This window comes from Lineus longissimus, chromosome 10 (assembly GCF_910592395.1).
Source record: "Lineus longissimus chromosome 10, tnLinLong1.2, whole genome shotgun sequence".
NCBI lineage: Eukaryota > Metazoa > Nemertea > Pilidiophora > Heteronemertea > Lineidae > Lineus > Lineus longissimus.
Genome location: NC_088317.1, coordinates 16,617,811 through 16,639,836, shown reverse-complemented (window position 1 = coordinate 16,639,836; position 22,026 = coordinate 16,617,811). Strand labels below are relative to the sequence as shown.

General features: G+C 42.4%; 2 protein-coding genes across 7 annotated transcripts in view; both read left to right on the top strand.

Annotated features, from left to right (window-relative positions):
• Positions 1-540: 540 nt before the first annotated feature.
• Positions 541-14,462, top strand: LOC135494854 (autophagy-related protein 16-1-like). The gene is made up of 13 exons (XM_064783148.1): positions 541-651; positions 1,338-1,452; positions 1,825-1,998; positions 2,289-2,379; positions 2,769-2,929; positions 3,053-3,127; positions 4,020-4,083; positions 5,359-5,464; positions 6,446-6,588; positions 8,335-8,458; positions 8,887-9,066; positions 10,330-10,564; positions 11,268-14,462. Exons 1-13 carry the CDS (start codon positions 543-545, stop codon positions 11,359-11,361), a joined length of 1,671 nt encoding a protein of 556 aa, XP_064639218.1. The 5' UTR covers positions 541-542; the 3' UTR covers positions 11,362-14,462.
• Positions 14,463-14,963: 501 nt separating this feature from the next.
• LOC135495137 (cyclic nucleotide-gated channel rod photoreceptor subunit alpha-like) overlaps positions 14,964-22,026 on the top strand; it is a 174,405-nt gene continuing 167,342 nt past the window's right edge. For all 6 annotated transcript variants that reach the window (XM_064783574.1, XM_064783573.1, XM_064783575.1 and 3 more), the window contains exon 1: positions 14,964-15,096. The gene's annotated coding sequence lies outside the window, so the exon portion shown is untranslated. The remainder of the gene's footprint in view (positions 15,097-22,026) is intronic.

The window sequence follows — 22,026 nt, the reverse complement described above, 5'->3', positions numbered from 1 at the left end:
AGCGGAATCTCCGGAGTTCACTAATTGTCACACTCAGCTGACGAAGAAGATTTACGCGGTGGACCCATCAACAAAATCTAAAAGCCGATCGTCGCATCTCGAAAACCTCAAAAAATGGCCTCCACTCTTTGATCAAAATCACCCAATCATATAAAGTATTTTCTTTTTTCCATTTTACCACCACACTAGATGACTCTAAAGTATAACATAGCGCAATTTGATTGAAAAATATTTAAAAAACAAAAAAATATCAAGCAAACAAAGTTAGAGGACCCCCATCAACATTTTCATCAGCAAATTTCATCAACAGTTTACACCTTCCCGTAAAATTTTTTACTTTGATTCAATTTTGCCGATACGAGCAAAGATACTTTTCCTTAGATAATAACTATTATTAGTTTTTAGGTTGTTAAAATCATGTTGATGAGCATTTTAATACGTGATAGGAGTTTTATAACAATATATGACATATTTTATGGTTAAAATTATTATTTTCTAAGATTAGTACGAAACTACAAATGTTAATCAATTACTCAACCATGATGGCGGACGGTGGTGATTTTTCGTCAAAATTTAGGGAAAAGATTCTTCAAAATCTCAAAGAAAGAAACAGAACTCAACACCAGTGTTTCTCAGGAATCATTTATGCACGTCAGTAATCCTTATTTTCGTAATCATCACAAAAGAAAGGGTATCTAAATTTGTGAAATTTGGATATTTCCCAACCCAGATTTAGTCTTTTTGACTTTTTATTTTTGACATCTCATCATCATCATCATGATCATGCTCATCAGATATGATCGATGTCATAAGATCAGACATCACTCTTGCATCCACCAGGATGTGTTGCAGTAAGCAGTGTTCTGAGATTTCAACCACATTTGATACAGATGGCAGATTCACACAGGGTGACAGACACAAGGCGACACTGCCGACAGTGTGACTCACTGACTGTGAGTGTCAAGTTCTTAGTCAGAAGATGGCGACTTGTTGTTCTCTCTCCAGTTTGTTGATGTTGTCTGACTTGGACTTTGGAGTTGTAGCCACCAGCAGAGCCCAGACAAAACAGCTACAAAGCGCACACTCAGTCAGATTCGTCAGAAAGCCAAAGCCAAGATTTAGTTTTAGTTACTTCAGACAGTGCCATGAAATGATACACTGCGACCCTTTGACTTGTTCTTCCAGCTACACATGACATGACTGGTCAGCACCCAAACATACTTTGTCAAAGCGGCTTACTGAAATGGTCATATCACTGTGGTGTACATCGCCATTGGGTCATTGGAATGTGTAAGAGCTATCATCAAACATAATGATAGGGACATTTTATTTTTTAGACAATCGAATGTTTGAGACGGTGGACACCCTAAAGTCCAAGAACATCCAACTTAATCTAGATGCTGAAAGACAAAGGCAGGAAAACCTTGATCTAAGAGTAAAAGTTGAAGCAGGGTAAGTGAATCGTTACCAAATCAAAAACTTGAAATTAGGATGAGATGGACCTTTTTTAACTCATGTGGATTATCATTAGCCGAACTCTTGGTTCTCCATGCAGAGTTTTCTCAAGTCAAGGTAGGGTGGCCATCAATTTAAGGTAGGGTGGACCCTATAAAAACCCTTTAGAAAATTCTAGAGCAAGGTTGCTTCCAAGGTATGGTTGTAAACTGCCAAGGTTGGGTGGGACGCCCTGACAAATGGCCTTTTGGAGAACACTGAAATCTTCCTTATGTGGAAAATTAATACTTGTGAATCTCTTTCTGGGGCAGTATGGAAGGGTACTTGGTGGATTTTGTTTCCCCTCTAATTTCTGACCATCCTTTTCAGTGGGGGAGGCACAGGTGGAGGAGAGAGGACCCAGGCCCTTGAACAGAAGCTGTTTAACCTACAAGAAGAACTGACCGACTTACACAGAAGAAAAGGAGAAAATTCCCAACAAATTATTGACTTGAACAATGCTCTGCAAGAAAAAGAGAAAATTTTACTGGACAAGGGAGCACGGTATATAATGAAATGCGTTTTATCACGTTTTTTGTGCGGATGCTAATGTTGTTTGTTACTACATCAAAAGTCATGTTTCCACAATTTTATGGAGTTTGAATGCATTTTCAAGGATTTTGAATCACCTGGGTGCATTGTATGGTTTTGAAATGACTCGGGGAGGTCATGGTAATGGTAATTTTCAAGTAAAAAAACCGCCCCCTTAAAAGAATATAACAAAAATATTTGTTTCCTGTAGCACTTGTGTAACAATTCTTAATTGTTTTCTTGTAACCTAATTACTATTTCAGGTTAGCGAATGCAGAAATGACAATAGAAACGCTACAAGATGCCATTAGACAATTAGAAAAAACTGTGATGGAATTAGAAGCCACAAACCAAGTAAGTAGCTGGGTTAGAATTTGAGGCTGTGGGGGAATGGCCCCTTTGGTCTTGGCTATCTTGCATTTTTCAGGGGCACTGAGGCCAACAAGGGGAGTACTAAGGCCAACGCTGGCCAACTGTCTTATTTTGATCTCAAACTACCTTTTTCTCTGACATTGTTTTACTTGATCTATACCTGTTGGCCCCATCTGGAATTTAGGTCATCCAGGGTCTTCCTCCATCCCCTCCAGTCTTGTGCTGCTGACTCAATCTGCCTCCATGACAGCTGCAAGAAGTCCATCTCAATCTCAAAGGGTCGTCTCCATGTGCTTTGGGGTCAGGTCAGCCTCTCGGACTTTCCTCCCACGTTACTTGACACATTTGACCTTTGACCTTTGTGCTTTCAGATGCTAAAAGACGAGCAGCAGGCCTTACAAATGGCCTACACATCATTGGAGTTAAAATTCCGGAAAACGATGGATGAAAATGCCGAATTGGTTCAACGATGGATGGCGCAGAAAGCTAAAGCTGCTGATGTTCTCAATGAAGAGAATGATCAGATGCTAAGGTAAGTTAGTTAGGCATTCGCTGACGGTTCCCTCGCAGATTTATCTTGTATCCTGAGCTGTTCGTTGCCTTGATGGCCCATATTGATGCGAAGAGTTTCTAATCCTCCTGTTTTGTATTGTAGGAAAAGACAAGCCAAGTTGAAGAAGGAATTAGCTGAAGCTGCCGAAGCTCCAGTCAAAATAGATGACAAATCATGGTCAGTATAGGCAAGAACTGATAGGGTCTTTAGTCATTCTTGGTATAGGGTATAGAGGAGTCAGCTGTTAACTTTAACTAGCAGACCACTTACACACAAATAATGACATTGTTCTCATGTAGTGATGACATCACAGATCTGTGTGTACTTTTGGGTGGAGGGAATTTTTAGTTGAGAAGAGTTGTTCATGGAGAACAGATTGAGTCAGGAGGACATATTATCTAGAGGATAAACTATACCAGTACATATGACAAAGAATGATCACAAGCAAGAGACCTGGGCCGGCCCATCATATGGAGTGACTGTATGAGTGGTATACAACCAATGTCAGTAAGTAATGACAAACTTTTCATCAGCTGCATAGCTCCGTACTCTACCACACTGAAGGAGTCGGGTTCTGTGGAAAAACCCCAGATGACCCAGAGGGGATTTTGAGGAAAGTATATTCCTGGCACTTCATTGGGTGATATGAATAAAGACTAGCAAATGCGATTAAAATTTACAATCCCCGATCGGAAATGACGTAGTTTGATCGCATTCAACTATAAATCCATTGAACAGTGGTGCTTGGTTAGTCAACCGATGACCTTTTTTTGGGGTGTGATCGGGGATTGTAAACTCGTTCCGCAAATGCTTTTACTTCAGTTTTGTACAGAACAGCCTAGTGTAAATGTACATGTAGTTTTGGATAAAAGCATTTGCTAGTCTTTATTCATATCACCAATTGTCTTTTGAATTTTGTCTTCAACTGAGATTCTCGGTACCTGAGTGCTTAGCTATGCAGGGTACATAGGCTAATGATCTGAGGATACGCGTTACCTGCTTTATCCTAAAAACCACTGGAGCTGTGCTAGGATTCTGAACATAAATGTTGTCTGTGTTGTGCTTTCAGGCCGGCTGGCATGGTACCCATGTGCTTAAGTGTATCCATTCCAAGTAAACCACAGTATAAATTTGTAAGTATCTGTTCATCAGCCTACAAGTCTTTATGATAGCAGGGGCAGCGGTAGCGCAGTGGAAGAGAGTTGGCCTCATGATCAGGAGGTCGTGGGTTCGATTCCTGGCCGAGTCACTGCTTAGTTCTCCTACTGGTCGAGTTCAAGTGAGCACCTTCTGGTTGCTCCTTGAAACCCCTGATTGATTTCTGTGGAGACCTGGGTAATAATATGATATCCCAAAGCGCTTTGAGCGAGAACTATAGTGTCACGGAATTGCGCTACATAAAAGACTCATTATTATCATTATATTATTAGCATGTAAGTTGACTAAAGGTAGAAGCAAGTGGGTCAAATTGGTCATCTCCCGGTGACTAATATGCACAGTAGGGGGAGTAGGTCCTGTTCAATTCAGCTTAAAATATGTTCCTTGTACAAAAGCGTGAATAGTTTTGATGTACTGTGTGATAGGAGAGACCCCTATTGGTGACTTGGTGAACCTTTATTTGACCAACCCGGCTGCCGATAGGCTCCCTTTAAAGCAATTTCCTCAGGACTCTGATGAAAACCTGTTTACCAAAACAACATTTAGGAATGGACTGCAGGATGTACACATCTTCGTCCTAGAATTTATCCACGCCCCTCCAGATGCGGATAACTCAAAAAACATTAGACTCTCCAAAGAGTCCACATGGATCCATCGACTGCGCACCATGTCACCACTCGGTCTCAATATCAAGGACAACATGTCCTGGTAACAGGAAACCAGCACTATTGTTGTATAGTAATTGTAAAACCTTTCTTATGAGTAGCACTGTAATGTGTAATTCTTGGAATTAAGTGTGCGGGATTATTGGAATTGGGTTCAGATAAGATACCTGTGAAAATTCCCACAGTCTACTTTTAATCCTCCATTCTCCCCAGCGTGATCAATTACGTCAGCATTGATGCGGCTCCTCATTGGATGGAGACGCATCAACGTTGCCCCCTGATTGGTGCAGACAAAGCTGCGCGTGAATACAAAACAGCTGTCCCCCCGCTCTCGGCAGAGAGAGATAGGAGAGAGAGCGTGAGAGAGTTATTCCAGTCTCCCGCGTATTTTATAATCACGTGCACGAATCGTCATCCCGACGAACTATTTTATCAATTATGACTTTGGTGTGTATAATTTTGTGAAGGAGTGTTAGAATAAAGGATCCGGACGTTAGAAGGCAAATTCAGGACTTATTACGTTTGTAACCTGTGCAAATACAACACTAGCTAGCTAATTGATTGTTTGACGTTTTTTTTTCTAAGGATGCTCATGAAGGAGAGGTGAACGCTATTAGGTGGAGTCCATCGGGAAGGATGTTTGCTACTGGTGGCGCAGATAGGAAGTTAAAACTCTGGGAAATTGTAGGAGGTAAGGGTCATTGGTTTCCTGGCTCGATTCTTCACTGTTGAAACATTTGGCGAGATTTTATTCTGAAGGTACTGTGAAAGGAAAAGGCATCAGTTTGTAGTCTGATAGCCGCAGCAATTACAGTGGACACCTCTCTATTAAGGACAACCTCTCTATTAAGGACACTAGTTTTGGCCCCAAATTGGTACTTTCCATTCAATTTGACCTCTCTAATCAGGACACCTCTCTATTAAGGACAGCATTTGTCAGTCCCGAGGGTGTACTTAATAGAGAGTGTCTATTGTAGCATCTTTACCTCAATACATTTCCCACATGTCCGAATCTGTCCTGAAACTTTCTGGGGGCCTCAAGGAATTGCCCTTACAATGCTTTCTAAATCCTTTCCAACCAGTACCTGTGAGCTGGGTTGAGAGCCGTAACTTCTGCCGCCAAAATGAGGCACAGTGCATTATAGACTGTAAGCGGTGGCATGTGGTCACCATGGTGTCCTAGAAAAGAGTCCAATACTCCTGCCAGTCCTGTTCTGTTTTCATTGCCTACTACCCATTGGAATAAAACCAAACTATGGCCATCTCTTTTTGTGGGAAATGTTCCCTTTAGGGATTGGCCAGTCGTGCTTGCCCTGGTCTGAAACTGACCAAACCACGATCAGGAATGGAACTTACAATGGTAACAATGGCCTATCCTGAATGGGCTCAGAGTGGATGAGTTATGTTAGTTAGACACTTGTGTAATAGAATTTGTATGTAGGGTATTTAGAAGATATAGCTAGCGCGCAAGAGCCACGACAACCTTCAAGAGAGGACTAGAACTACTGCTTGTAGAGAAGCCTGGAATACCTTGCTGGACTGTATGGAGTGAATAAATACACTATATATATATACGCCCGCCGCCCGCCATTCTTACATTTGGAACAAACTCCTAATGGAATACTCTTCTTTGACTGATACTGCTGTTGATTATGCTATTTTATTCCCACAGGCAAATGTCAAGTGAAGGCCACACTATCGGGCAGCAATGCTGGAGTGATGTCAGCGGAGTTTGACGTAGAGGAGAATTATGTAATAGGTGCTTCCAGTGATTTCGCGAGTCGAGTCTGGACAGTTAATGACCATCGGCTAAGAGTGAGTATTCAGATCAAGAAGAATCTTTGTCAATTTGACCCTTGATACTTGCTACAGGTCAGGTCTAGCTACACTACCTACGGGTTGCCTGCAGCTTGGACTGATCATCACTGGTAGCCTCTGAATCACCTCCCCTGTTCAGGTCAGGCTCAGACCACGGGTCAGGACAGGTGCTACCAGACTACATACAGGTTACCTTCAGGTTTGACTACAGTTGGTATTGGTTGCCTGTTCAGGTCAGGCTCAGACCACAGGTCAGGACAGGTTCTACCAGACTACATACAGGTTACCTTCAGGTTTGACTACAGTTGGTATTGGTTGCCTGTTCAGGTCAGGCTCAGACCACAGGTCAGGACAGGTTCTACCAGACTACATACAGGTTACCTTCAGGTTTGACTACAGTTGGTATTGGTTGCCTGTTCAGGTCAGGCTCAGGCCACGGGTCAGGACAGGTTCTACCAGACTACATGCAGGTGACCTTCAGGTTTGACTACAGTTGCTATTGGTTGCCTGTTCAGGTCAGGCTCAGACCACGGGTTAGGACAGGTTCTACCAGACTACATGCAGGTGACCTTCAGGTTTGACTACAGTTACTATTGGTTGTCTTATCAAACAGCGATTTGGTGGAACTGTCATTTTTGCCTGGTGTGGTTTGGTCAGACAACCAAAGACACCAGTTCGCTATCTATTCTTTAAACCACCTTCGAAACGTCAAACTCACATAAAAAAAGTTGCTCCCCGGGAGGAAACACTGAGGGATGGTGTTTACTTTGTGTCACGATAAAAATTTAGTGTTTATTTGTGTCCTTTCCCGTGTTTCAGCACACTCTAACTGGCCGTAGTGGGAAAGTGTTTGCTGCCAAATTTAGTGTTTATTCCTGCCATTTCCCGTGTTTCAGCACACTCTAACTGGCCATAGTGGGAAAGTGTTTGCTGCCAAATTTAGTGTTTATTCCTGTCTCTTCCCGTGTTTCAGCACACTCTAACTGGCCATAGTGGGAAAGTGTTTGCTGCGAAATTTAGTGTTTATTCCTGTCGCTTCCCGTGTTTCAGCACACTCTAACTGGCCATAGTGGGAAAGTGTTTGCTGCCAAATTTAGTGTTTATTCCTGTCTCTTCCCATGTTTCAGCACACTCTAACTGGCCATAGTGGGAAAGTGTTTGCTGCCAAATTTAGTGTTTATTCCTGTCTCTTCCCATGTTTCAGCACACTCTAACTGGCCATAGTGGGAAAGTGTTTGCTGCCAAATTTAGTGTTTATTCCTGTCTCTTCCCGTGTTTCAGCACACTCTAACTGGCCACAGTGGGAAAGTATTTGCTGCCAAATTTAGTGTTAATTCCTGTCTCTTCCCGTGTTTCAGCACACTCTAACTGGCCATAGTGGGAAAGTATTTGCTGCCAAATTTAGTGTTAATTCCTGTCTCTTCCCATGTTTCAGCACACTCTAACTGGCCATAGTGGGAAAGTATTTGCTGCCAAATTTAGTGTTAATTCCTGTCTCTTCCCATGTTTCAGCACACTCTAACTGGCCATAGTGGGAAAGTGTTTGCTGCCAAATTTAGTGTTAATTCCTGTCTCTTCCCATGTTTCAGCACACTCTAACTGGCCATAGTGGGAAAGTGTTTGCTGCCAAATTTAGTGTTAATTCCTGTCTCTTCCCATGTTTCAGCACACTCTAACTGGCCATAGTGGGAAAGTGTTTGCTGCCAAATTTAGTGTTAATTCCTGTCTCTTCCCGTGTTTCAGCACACTCTAACTGGCCATAGTGGGAAAGTGTTTGCTGCCAAATTTTTCGGAGCCGATTGCCACAAAGTTGTTTCAGGGAGTCACGATAGGACAATAAAAATATGGGATTTAAGAAGTAAAGCATGTAAGTCTCCTTTATTGAAGGCTGACATTCTCTCAGCGCATATTTCAAGTTTGCACCTCATTCAGCCGTGGTAAGGTGCAACAAGGTGGGGGCCTGTGCAGGTACGCAGTAAAAATTGCACCGAGAGCTCCAATTTTCTCCGTTATCCTCAGCAGGTTTAGTCTGGGGCCCATGGTTTCCAGTTTATGAGAGGCAGCTCTGGTCTGGGGCCCCATGGTTTCCAGTTTATGAGAGGCAGCTCTACAGATATTGATTTACTGGAAAGGGAAGAACTATTGCCCCAATTGTCTTTTTTGTGTTGGGGAACAAGTTAGGGAACAACTGAGTAAAGTCGAGTTGAACTTTTCGGGTAAAAATCTGGACACCTGACTCTACTTTGTCATTAAGTACTCTTCTAAAGAATGACAATGTCTCCTCTTTTGCTGCAGGTGTGAAGACGATATTTGCTGGGTCTGCCTGCTTTGACCTTGTGACATCCGACGGCCTCGGAACGAGTATAATCAGCGGCCATTTTGACAAGCGGATCCGGTTCTGGGATACGAGATCTGACAACAGCGTGAATGAAATATCACTTCAAGGCAGGATTACGTCTTTAGATTTATTACCAGGTAAATTATCCACCTGTTCTTCATCTCACCATTGCGGCAGCCAGTCCCAAGAGTGGAATAAGGAGGAGGATTTAGCATTGGGCCAGGAACCCGCCTTGTAGAAAAGGACCTGCTTAAGAAACATCAAGTCAGAATAGCAAGTTGGCTGGTGCGGATTCGTGGATGCTGTATGCTCTCAACAGAGCCATGAGTTCATGATATGATTTTATCATTGGACATTTGGCAGTGAAGTGATTGGAATTCTCTATAGTTCCAGAACATGTTTTGGAGCTAAGGAGTTAAGGGTTGATCATAGGGAGCTGGCTGGTGTGGATTCATGGATGCTGTATGCTCTCAACAGAGCCATGAGTTCATGATATGATTTTATCATTGGACGTTTGGCAGTGAAGTGATTGGAATTTGCTTTAGTTCCAGAACATGTTTTGGAGCTAAGGAGTTAAGGAGTTAAGGGTTGATCATGTTGAGAGAGGAGAGGTGCCTAAGTTGTGAGGTGCCTAAGTTGTGATTTAAGAGCTGATTTCTTGGTCTGCAAGAGATTGGAATGAGACAAGTGTTTTCTTCCAAAGTTCCAATCGTATCAAATGATGTTGCCTACATTCAACAAGGATAGGTTATCTAGATCCTTCGTGTGCACAATCCAATGAATCACACAACAGGCAGATTCTTGTCAACAATCGTATGAAGTGTTCTTGGAAATTCATCTCAGATTATCCTCCCTGTCCTTAGAAAAGAATACCGCCATTTCGGTTGGAACTTGAAATTCTAAAGCAATTGGAACTCCTTCAAAATGAAGTGAACGCCCATTTAAAACCCGGGAGGCCGTTCTCTGGAAAACAAAGAACAGACTCCTGCCCTTGAAATTGGCGTGCACTTTGTTTTGAAAAGGTTCAAATTGCTTTAGGATTTTAAGTCCTAGCCTAAATGGTTGTGCCACTGGTCAACCCTAAACTAAAGTTCATAAAAGTAATGGCCGGGTCTATTTGGCAAGCCGCTCGCCGAACAGGCATCTTTTTTTTGTCCTGTTTGGAGAGTCGCTTGCCAAACAGCACTAAAAAGCCACCCTGTTCGGCCAGCCGGGCTTGCCAAACAGGTAAAAAATCTACCCTGTTTGGCGAGCTGGAGACTTTACTTTAATATTAATGAGTTCGGCTCTCCATTCAGGACAAGAAAAAGTCGCTGTTTGGTAAGCCGGGTTTGCCAAGTAGTCACTTCCAAAAGTAATATTTTTCAAAATGCCTGCTTGAAACTGATCTATTTTTCCAGATGGGTTCACTCTACTTAGCTGTTCCCGAGATGACGCCCTAAAAATCATCGACTTGCGTATGAATCAGGTCATGGGTACGTTCAGCCATGATGGATTTAAAGTCGCAGCTGATTGGACGAGAGCGGTGTTTTGTCCTGACGGACAGTACGTCGTGGCCGGATCGCAAGATGGTGCTGTTTACATCTGGAACGTCAGTAGTAGGAAAATCGAAAAGGTGCTAGCCAAAGAACATAAGTGAGTTTCATGTTTTATTGTTAGTTTCATTGTTAAAGTGTTACTATGATGTGATTTACAACTTTGCGGAAATACGTCCGTTTTTAATTGTTCATCACAAATGTGAAGCTCAAATTTCCATTTTTGATTAGATTTATTATCAAATCGCTAAATGTAAACCACTGCGACCGCGAAAATGTTCATGTTGTGACGTCATCAACGAAAACGTCGTCGGCATAGCACAATTTCAACGGCATCGAAGTGAGCCGTCTGGGCGGGATTATACCATAAATTTCTAGAAAATGTGCATTTTGATTCGAAAACCTTACCGATTTATGAGAAAGTGACGTAGTCATTTGTCAAAAACAGCTAAAACATTATATGGTGAAATTTGACATGAGTTACCCTTTAAAGTTCAATCACTATGCTATCTTTTACAATTCAATTTAAGTTCAATTCAAATGCATATTTGTTTTCAAAAAAGCTTTCTAATCCTTTTGCTCTCCTGAGAAATCGAGACTTAAAGCTGACTTTCTGTACCAGATCAAGAGATATGTGGGCAAGATTATGCAAAAATGGAAAAATCAATGTGCTAAATTAAATACCATAAAGTCATTGAACCAAACTATTGAGGTACATGCATTTATACATCAAGATTTCCTTCCAATTAATAAACTGATGAATTATTGCTGAAAATCTGACCTATTTCCTTCTTGTGTTCCAGCAATCCAATCATGGCTGTTAGCTGGCATCCAGCCGGCTCCCATATACTCAGTTGTGACAGACAGAAGAAGGCAGTACTCTGGTCAGATTTCTAGACGAGGAAAAGCTACGCGTAGACCAGGCAGTGATGACCTGATGCCCGGTCGCCAGAGAGACTGAGTGAGAAGCCCGGTGACCTATCTGTACCATCACGATTGCAACTTGACAAAACCTCTTTGCCATCAACTTACTTTCCACAAACAGAATGGCTGTGAATTACACCATGGGGGCTTTGAGGATCACAGCAGAATAGGGTGGCACGAATATAATATTCGTGACGTCATCAACCTCAGACAAGGGACCTCTGACTTGGGATCACTGACATTGTTACATGCTTAGCACAACGCTCAAGGTTTTTTCCTGCGTCAATGAGGTCTGACGTCAGCGGTGTCATCGTGACGTAATGTCGGCGACATCTTGAGGTTTGGACATTATGATGTCATCTATTTGTATCTTCACGCCACCCTGTTTGCACTCAACTTCTTGTTTGTTTCGCAATGTGATTACGGTACATTGCAGTCATATCCTGTCCTTTTTGATGCAGTTTGCAGTTTGTAAAATACCTTTGAACTTTGTAAAATACCTTTGAAAATGAAATCAACTGTGAACTCCAATCAGTCTTGAAGTGCTGGGACAGTCTCTCCATCAAAACAGATGAATATACTCCAAAGTCTCATCAAGCGAAGATCACGGTCGTTGTGTTTCTATAGAACAACGACTCCTGGACAATTCCTGCTATCCAAGCCATCCCACTACTTAAATCATGTTTCCAAATGTGCTAACCCCACTTTCATCATTTGTGCTTCCTTTTGTTCGATTCGTTTGTTTATTATGGATTTACCTCCCTAGACCTGCGATTGTATTTGTTGCCGTGACAAAAGGATTTCTTGTCTGCGGATAAAGAGGGTAACTGCTCGGTTTAACATTGGCGCACACGCCACGGCGATTTATATCGTTTGGTGGGCGCTTTAGGGTGTACAGGTGATAGCTTTAATCAGTCAGCATTTGTTGCCTTTGCTCAGTGGGAACCAATCACCCGATATTACTCTTTATATTTCCTCGGTAGCCGTGTCATTATTAATGAAGTCTTTATTCCAAAAACTTTTTGTATCCAAGATTGATATTTTAAACCACTCATCGAGAAATAGCGGGCTTTATACTTATTGATGTTTTTGCAAAGAGATGTGGTATTCTACTGTAGTCGTAGAAATTTTGTGATCAGTAATATGTGGTCTTCTTGTCTCCCAATTCAATCATGTCATATAATTGAAGTGTTTGTGATGTGATATGTTCAACAATCCCCAGGAAAATTTGTTAATGACTAGAAATATATGCAGGACACATTTTCTAGCTGTTGCATGTCTGAATTGTCCGTCATGACGGTGTGTCCACTTGGCATGAGGAAACCAGCCCTGTAAAAATTATCTCCTAACCATCCCCCACCAACTAATGGAAAATGCCTTAGATGCCGGGGGATGGATATTTGATGAGGGGAGAGTTTCTGAGGAATAGTTTATTGACTTTAGCTCTCAGCTTATCTGTGCCAGGTAACCTCCTGCTGAGTTGCCCGACCAAAGGCTGAGGTCAACATATGTTGTTATATAACCGATCTTGCTATCACATCCTGGTTGCCTTGTAGTCGACCAAATTACTTCTAATTTTGCCTCATCACAGTAAATTAGTCATGATCACATGATGATCCTGGCCCGAGTGTTTTCACTGGTTATGCTGGCCATTAGGTAGATAAGGTAAATATGCCGATCATCACTGTGTAGTATCAGCGGGGTGCTTGAAGTTGGAGGGTGACTAAATGTTTTACAGGGCTGGTTTCCTCATGGCTACCAACAAAATTATGGTCGTTGGTACCTGGTGCTGGCTGTCACTAGAGTGTATTGTTGTGATTAAGACAACATTGTCGGAATTTTGACGTCATTTTCTCCTTCATGACATACCTTTACACGCATACCCTAGTGAAAGTCAGCGCCCCCTATTGGGATGCCAATACCCTATTATATCACACAAACGTGTTAATCATGATATTGTATGGTTGCGCTCTGTCTATGAAGTATGTAATGTGAATGTGTGTTTGTTTAATGTTTTTACACATTGGAGATAGTCAGAATTCTACGACTTCAAAGATTCTTCAAGAGGCCATGGCCGTTTGTCTACGGATCAGTTTTCATTACTGGGCGCTGTGAGTAATAAAAACTTCTGTTGATGGCAGCCAGGGTTATTTGAGGCAGGGTTTCCGCCAGAGGGGGGATGGGGGGGATTCATCCCCCCTAAAATATTTCAAGGGGGGATATCCCTAGCACTAAAGTTTGTTTTACTGTCAAATGAGTAATTTTCATGATTTGATATGTAAAATGAGAGCATTTGGGTGCCAATTGTAGCGGTTTTAGGGACAAAAAACGTCTCGGGAGGGGTCATACACCCTTTTTAAGAAAAACAAAATTTTAGAAAAAAAAATTTTTTAGAAAAAAAAATTTTTTAGAAAAAAAATTTTTTTTTTTGCTCCCCCCTCAAATTTAATCCTGGCGGAAACCCTGTAAGGTCTATTCTAAGAGTAAAGACACATTTTTGGACCATTTTGGCAATTGGTGTGCTTCCTGTTCTTTGGAGTAGGCCTACACAAATTTTCTGAGAAACTAGAAAATCTAGGATAAAACCCCTCTGCATTTCGCCTTACCATATCCATGACTCCAACCTGGTCGTACTTCGGTTACTCCTTGGAGGAATTTAAATCTGAGCTGATTCGTTCCAATTAAAAATATCAATAAATCAATATATCATTCTGCAGATAGTGGCACTGATTCTGTCTAAGCAGTGAGAGTCGAGGGGGGCATAGAGATTTCAAAGCCTTCTACATGTATATATGTCAAGATTGTACTTCCTTCCTGATTTTGTTGGCAAAGATGCTATTTAGTGTATCGAATGAGGGTACATTTCTTTTGTTAAGTGCTAGATGAAGAAACATTTAAGAAGTTTCATGAGTATAATTGTTTAGAATTCTGTTGATGATGATTGTGAGCCCTACATCCATGTATTCCATGGTTGTTTATGTCTATCCAGTATACGTCATCATTTTGTTTTGTAAATACGACAATTTGTAAATATCCGCTTATCAGCATTGACGAAATAAATCGCATTAATTCAAGATGAAAATGATTCTTGTCAGTACATGTATTTGTTCTGTCATTCTGAATTTCAGGGCAATACTTGGCATTACTGTCTGGGCTCATTGACGTGTGCAAGGGGAGGAGCATGCGACAGACCCTGGTATTTGAAGATGTTGTTTTATGTGCTCTGAAGGTGTCAGATCAAGGTTCCCAGTGGAATGGTATCTCCTTCCTGATCGTGAGATTATGTGAGCACTCAAATACCCATAAAGCTCTTTCATCCACTCCCAAAAATTGGCAGCACTCGAACACAAAGGCTGAAATATCTGAAAAAAATTCATGAAGGAATTGAGAAAATTGGTCCTGCATGGGAATCGTCGATTGTCGTTACCGGCATCGTGGTCACAACCTGCACCTCCATGTCACACCCTGTCCATAAATTGTCTCTTATAGTTCCACCATTTGTTACAGGGCGCCGCCACCAGTACCCGCGACCATCGGAGCCTAGCTTTCCCGCCATTGCGCTGACACTGCGCAGATGACAGTGCCGCATGGCCGACGCAGAGCGGATAACACGCCTTTATTTCAATTCCACGTGGATTACAGTCAAGCGAATAGTGATTACAAACCGCGGATTACCACGTGTTCGGGTTACAGTGAGGTTTTTACAGTGTAAGTAGGTTTCAAATTGGCTGGATAAATTTAACGGCCATCAGTTGTGAGCGCCGCGTGATTTTGATGAAAAACCGCAAAAACCACGATTTCTATTCAGCATCTGTCGATTATTGGATTTAGAGTTTTGGTTAGTGTGGATTATAAGTTTGCATATGTCTGAAGAATTTCTATATAAAAATGTCGTTTCAAGTTAACCCAAATTCCCGGGTAGTGTTAAATATTCGGTGACGGCTTCTGGTTGCGTCTGCCGTGCCGGGCTGCCGTGCGGTAGTTCCGCGCTAGTTTTTACCAACCATGAGCTCCGGGCAAATCAACGCACCGTTTTTGGGAATATGCCTTTCGCGTAAGTACCTAAAAAAATACATTCTTTTTCAGGAAATTGTTTGTTGATTCTTAACCACGTTTCTGGTGCAGTTTTCTTTTATTTTGCAAACGCGGTCACTTCTTCAGTGATGGAAATAATAGATGGGGAGGCAGCCGGTTGGTGAGGAGAGGCAGTTCGGGTTGACACTCGTGACGAGCTTGCTTCTCTGATTTAAAACCGTTCAAAAGCTTTAGTGGACTCCTCCGCTTTAGCCTATACCATCGGTTCAATAATTATCTCTTCCTGAAGATAATCAAACGGACGTGGCTGCTTCTTTTTCGCTCTTCATTTTCACTATCGGTAGGCGTGTTTAGGAGAAATTGTCGTGGATTAAACAGCTTGCTCAGTTAATGAAATCACCCAGGTTAGTGAACTGATGTTTGTCTATGTAAATTCACTATAAAATTTAATTGCCTGCTGACAAAATGCGCTAGTCGTTAGATTTTCACATCTGGCGAATACCGTGTATATTTGCACTTTACTTCACAGAAGTGTTTGCATATATCAAATCGAATGATGATCACCTCGGATCACGGAATGATCATGTGCGTGCAGAGGGATCGCCCTGTGCAATAAAATGGATGCACGTGGGCTTCAATTTACGGAGGCAGTTTGAAAATCAATGCAATTTCAATGCGAATGTTCAATAGGGCCTGCGGAGTGCATGGACCCTGAAGCGCACACCTGTTGTTTGCCATTGGCTGCTCGGCCCAGCCGCGACGGCTGAGGGTCACCCCGAGAGCCCATGGTCCGGCCGCGACCTCACGGCCGTAAAAATGAGCGCCAAACATGGTCTGCAGATGTTGTCGATTATGTAACGTTATTGTTTTCCATCACGAGTTGGTTCATTATATCACATGACAATGTCCGATTCAAAATGAAATTGTAGTGAGGAGCAAACAGCTGTACTCGGCCATTGAGCCTAATGAATTTGACCTTCCATGCATCTGCGCCGGTTGGAATCAGTGCCGGTGTAACAATAACAAATGCCCCCCTGGAAAAAGTGTCCGGCCCTATTGTATTCTGCAATATGGTTCTATAGAGACCCTGACCGTCAATAGCTCAGAGATTGAAGCGCATAATAGAATCCTTTGTATCCCGGGCATTCTATCCTCGGACATTTTAAACTTCTACACCGGCATTTCCAGACTGAGACCTGCCGGCGACCAAATTGCGTCATCCTCTTGGATGACGAGGCCGGTGCATGCATCCGGCGTGTAGTACGTCCCTATATCAAATCACAACTGTAATCCCCAGTGACAGGAGTTTATACAATAAAAATGCAGCGCAAATACTAGAAATCAATTGCTTAATGTTGGATTCAGTACTAATGTATCACAGGACGATAACTCTGTGTTAGTGAATTATGCCATGTTTGAGTCATTTGTATTGACCGGGTTCGTGGAGCAGGACACTACGGGCATGGTGAATCAGATCAAGTCGAGTGAATAAATTGTGTACTGATGCATCTGGAATCAGATATATCTTAGAAATTACAGAAAGGTTCACTATCGAATACATTGTGACATTTTTAGCAACAAATAATTGATATACACTGTCACCCGTGATACCAGGGTTGAAGTTGGTTGTCGAATCGACGGCTGTCCAGACAAAATAGCTCGATTTGACGACAACTCACCGTTTGGGGATCCTCGCGTGACTGGCACAAGATGCTGCAAATCACTTTGCCATGAAACTAATCAAAACGCATCGGAATGTGAAACGAATTCTCTTTGAAACTCAATACCGCGATATATATGATGAACACGCACTGCTTTTCAGCTGTAAGATGATCTTGATCTAATGCGAGGCATCCAAATCAGACTTATAATTAGCAGCATTTGGCAATTTAAGCTTCGTCGCAGGGGATTGAGCATTGGTTATAGTAATTGCCGGAATAATCCAAGATGGCCGACAAGCAGCCATATTGAATTTTCCTTTCCTTTGTAAACTGCCACTAGCATAGATGTTTCAAGCAGATAATAGGGAGGTGACTTCCATGTACCACTCAATCTAATACGTATACGGATCAATTTGTTCTCTGTGTGCAGAATTTGATCCATGTACGTATAAAGATCTGTGATAAGTTGCTCTTCTCAACCTCCATCATGCGTCGGGCCTATACGGACAATTCGAACTGATACTAAGCTAATTATAACAATAATGTTGACAAGTCGTTTTGTTAGAACAGTAGGAAAGATAAATGGAAATCACGATGACATCAATTTAACCTAATCAGAATATATTAGAAAGTCGAGTAAATTCTCTTTGAAACTCAATGCGGCAATACGATGAACACGAGGAAGTTCTTCAGTAGGAGAACGTGATCTAATCCAAACCATTCTAATCAGTCCTCTCATTGGCTTCATTTGTGACAGATATCTTCCAGGTGACATTTGCCACAGGAGATGGGACATTCGTTAGAATTAGACCGCGCAGTTAACCCAGTAGCATTATTGTGAACGACGAATCCGATGCGTACGCTCTTAGAAGTAAAGTTTTTGTTAGCTTTTGAAAATCATTTATATGTTTTTTGCCAGCACAAATATTCACCTCAAGGTTTTTCGCGAAAATGAAAAAATCCAAAAAGCACAAAAGGTATCCATTTCGCTGAAAAACCTCCAGGGATGCCGTAAATTTGTGTTGGGTTTTTCGAAAGCTCGAAAACCTTTATTTCTAAGACTGTTTTGTAGGAAACTTTGGGTCAGACACTTCTTTCGTTGCATGGACGTGTCCTATACTCGCGGTTCAATGAACCAATGAACTATTTTGCGATGGTACAACCAGAGTCTTTCAAATAAAAGACTCTGGTACAACCATCCCCGTCCTTATCGCGATGCCTACATGTAGACGACCAACTCTCGCTCTCGGTGAAGCTACTCTTCCTAATATTTTCAGGAGGCAGTGGCCATTTCCGGATCTAGTGACCTTGGACCCAGCGTCTTAACCAATCGCCATCCATGTTTACTCTCTTACATGCCCAGTCCAACATATCTCTCACTCTCGGAGAAGCCAGTCGTTCTTATATTGCCATTATTGTCAGGTCTGTTCGGATCGCACCATGGCAACAAGCGGAATGATAGAGGAGCCAGAAGGCAGTCAGTCGGAGACAAATAGAGCTTGGTCAAAGATAGGGCGCTGAACTGCATGAAGCAAAAACGCGCTATCGTCTTCGAGTGCGTGCTTGTTCAGTTTGGACGATTGTTCTAGAAAGAAGTTGGCACATTTGAGGCCCAAAGAGTACATGGGCCTGGTTAGGGTAACTCTTCCTCTGGTTTCTGTCATTGATTGATAGGGCATCGCCAACGAAGGCGCGTCGAATTGAACTGCCAATTAGATTCAACTACGTTTCATAATTTAGGGTCATGTGCTTTCGACGATTCCGGCTGGCCGAAGACAGCTACAACAAGTCAGGGACAGACAGTGCCTGGTCAAGGATAGCGTGCTTAGCTCCATTCAGCAAATGTGGTGGATCGTCCATTGAGTTTCCCGAGGCGAGCAATAAGCCTGTATAACTCAGTTCTCGACAGTTGGTTTGCTTCGTTCAACTTCTGAAAACATCCTCAGGAGACAACAGACAGAATTGATCTGGTCATCTAGCGTCGTACCTCAGAGTCCACGCCTTGCTTGCCTGGGGTCTTACTCGCGTGATCTGGAGGTGATAATGGTATCAGACGGCCTAGCCCTCTGGGGAAACCTGGCAAAGTAATTCCTATCAATATCAGTCACGACATGCCAGTGCATGATGGCATTGTGGTCTATTCCTCGTTGTGTTATTTAGTAGGTGTGTCAAGACTGTTGAAACCATGAGGCTAACAGTCATCTTGCACGCTTAGAAATAAGGTTTTTCTAGCTTCTGAAACTTTGTAAAGGTTTTTGCCAACACAAATATGCTTCCGAAGAGCTTTTTCAGCGGAAGAGCTTTTCGGAATCTCAGAAACCTTTAGGGGTTGTCCACTTCACCGAAAAGTACATCATGGGGTGCACCCCTTGTTGGCTGAGAAACCTTGGGAGGTTTTCAAAGGCTCAAAAACCGTTATTTCTAAGAGTGTTGAACTACACTGATATCCCAATCACTAGTGGGGTAAGAACGTTATTCCAACGTGACTCCGGACAGCATCGCAAGACTTCCTTGACATGTCTTAGTAGCGGTTACAGTTCGACTCGGTGAAAGAACACCAGTTACAGTAAACCAGTATCAAAACGGCAAATACCAGGTTTTTTTACTGCTGGCTGTGCTCAAATCGATCAAACATTGATTTGACTCGTAATGATTGTAGGCGAATTGAAGGTTATCGGTTTTCTTGAATATCTTTTTTCGATGTCGTAACGATCGACAAGTTTGCTGTATGTCGGCATCGATCTTAAGTCCGTACAGACAGAACAGATGAGTCCGAGCTCGAGTCTGGTATGGGATCAGTCTCCAAGCTTCGCCAGTGGTAACGGTTGCTTAGTGATACTATCACCGTTTACTTGCGTACATGTACTTTTGCTACGGAGAAAATGCTAGCCATCCTCTCAATGGGAGATTGAACTCCGGCGTGACGCACTACCGCTCTTCTCCTTGATCAAGACAAATGATCACGAGTTCTAGCCAACATAGTCATGATACGGTCGAATAGAGCACTAGCAGACCTGTCTCCACGCAGCCAACGCCTATAGGGTCACTCACGCCTGACAACCACCAACACGATTTTATTGACTTAATGAGATTCGACACCGTTGTCTTGTGGCTAAACCCACGGAAGTAATATGTATCAATATAAGCTAGTCTTGACATGTTAGCATATGGAATACATAGCCCTAGGATGCTATCAGATCCATTTAGGAAGACTTCCAATATTGCCTTGCACTTTCTCATTTGACGTCATCATCGCCTGTACTCGGCGGCTCTCGTGGAAGTTCGGGAAGCTGTGTCCTGCTGTGGAGAGAGTGCGGCACTTTCTGTGTTATCGCCGGGGGAGAAATAAGTATTTTTGATTAACTTCATCTTTAGCGACACACAAGGCCCCGAGGTGGTAAAATACGGCCTCTTTAGGCTGCCTTTTATAAAGTTCAACTGAGGCAGGGATTGAATTTCGCTTGCCATCGCATGTAACGGATAGGCATCTTAATTGTTTTCCGTCTCATTCAAGGCGTGAAAGTAAAGTACCTTGCACAAGCCCACAATCGAACCCTCGATGTGATCAGATACTGACTCCGACAACCACATGACCACGCCCCCTCGCGTGTTGTCTTCGACAGTCTTATATTGATAATTTTCACACCATTTGTTTCTGTGGAGGTGTTTTACGAGGAGCTCCAACATAATCGATCTTTCGCAATAAAGGACCATCTGGCTGGCATTTTAATGATCACTTGAGCTATTTCCGATGATGGAGCGGAATCCATTTTGAATAATTTGCATAAGTTATCTTGCTTGCTCTATCTGGTGATTGGCTTGGCTGGGTCATGAGAAGAGGCGGCCTGGAGATGCCATGGGTACGTGGCGGTGAAAATCCAGGTTGGAAAATGTCATGGCCTAATTTGCCTGAAATCGATGGGATTACAATAATGCGAGGAGGGACCCGGGAAAGAAAATACCCATCGGGATCTTTCCAAACAGTGGTATTAACGTAAATAGGTTAGAAAGTGCTCATCAAGAGCTTTCCAAAGAGTGGTCACGTAAATAGGTTGGAAAGTGCTCATCAAGAGCTTTCCAAAGAGTGGTCACGTAAATAGGTTGGAAAGTGCTTATCAAGAGCTTTCCAAAGAGTGGTCACGTAAATAGGTTAGAAAGTGCTCATTGAGAGCTTTCCAAAGAGTGGTCACGTAAATAGGTTAGAAAGTACTCATCGAGAGCTTTCCAAAGAGTGGTCACGTGAATAGGTTAGAAAGTACTCATCGAGAGCTTTCCAAAGAGTGGTCACGTGAATAGGTTAGAAAGTACTCATCGAGAGCTTTCTAAAAAGTGGTCACGTGAATAGGTTAGAAAGTACTCATCGAGAGCTTTCCAAAGAGTGGTCACGTGAATAGGTTAGAAAGTACTCATCGGGAACTTTCCAAAGAGTGGTCACGTAAATAGGTTAGAAAGTACTCGTCGAGAGCTTTCCAAAGAGTGGTCACGTGAATAGTACTCACGTGAACAGGTTTTGGCAATGACTTTTGTGATAATTCTGTCTCCTCTACATTGAAAAGGTATTTTAAGACCTAAAACATGATGCTATTGGTTCAGCTAGTCATAAGTTTGGGAATAGATAAGTCAGAATGACCAGAATTAGTGGATGCGAGGAGGAGAAGCATAGTGCCTTTGAAGCTAAAAGTTAACGCGTTACGTTCTTGGTTCCGGGATATGAAATGCACAATGCTACGCGTTATGTACATGGTACCGGAACTTGAAATGCACATGCCTGCATGTACATGTACATCGTGACATGAGTTGTCAATAAAACAATACTATACTACACCATATGGCCCACTAGTATAGATCGCGTACGTTTAAGTAGATTCCAATCATAAATAGAAATACACACAATGTAGTTTGTTCAATATTTGTCCATATTTGTCTATAATGCATACGCCTG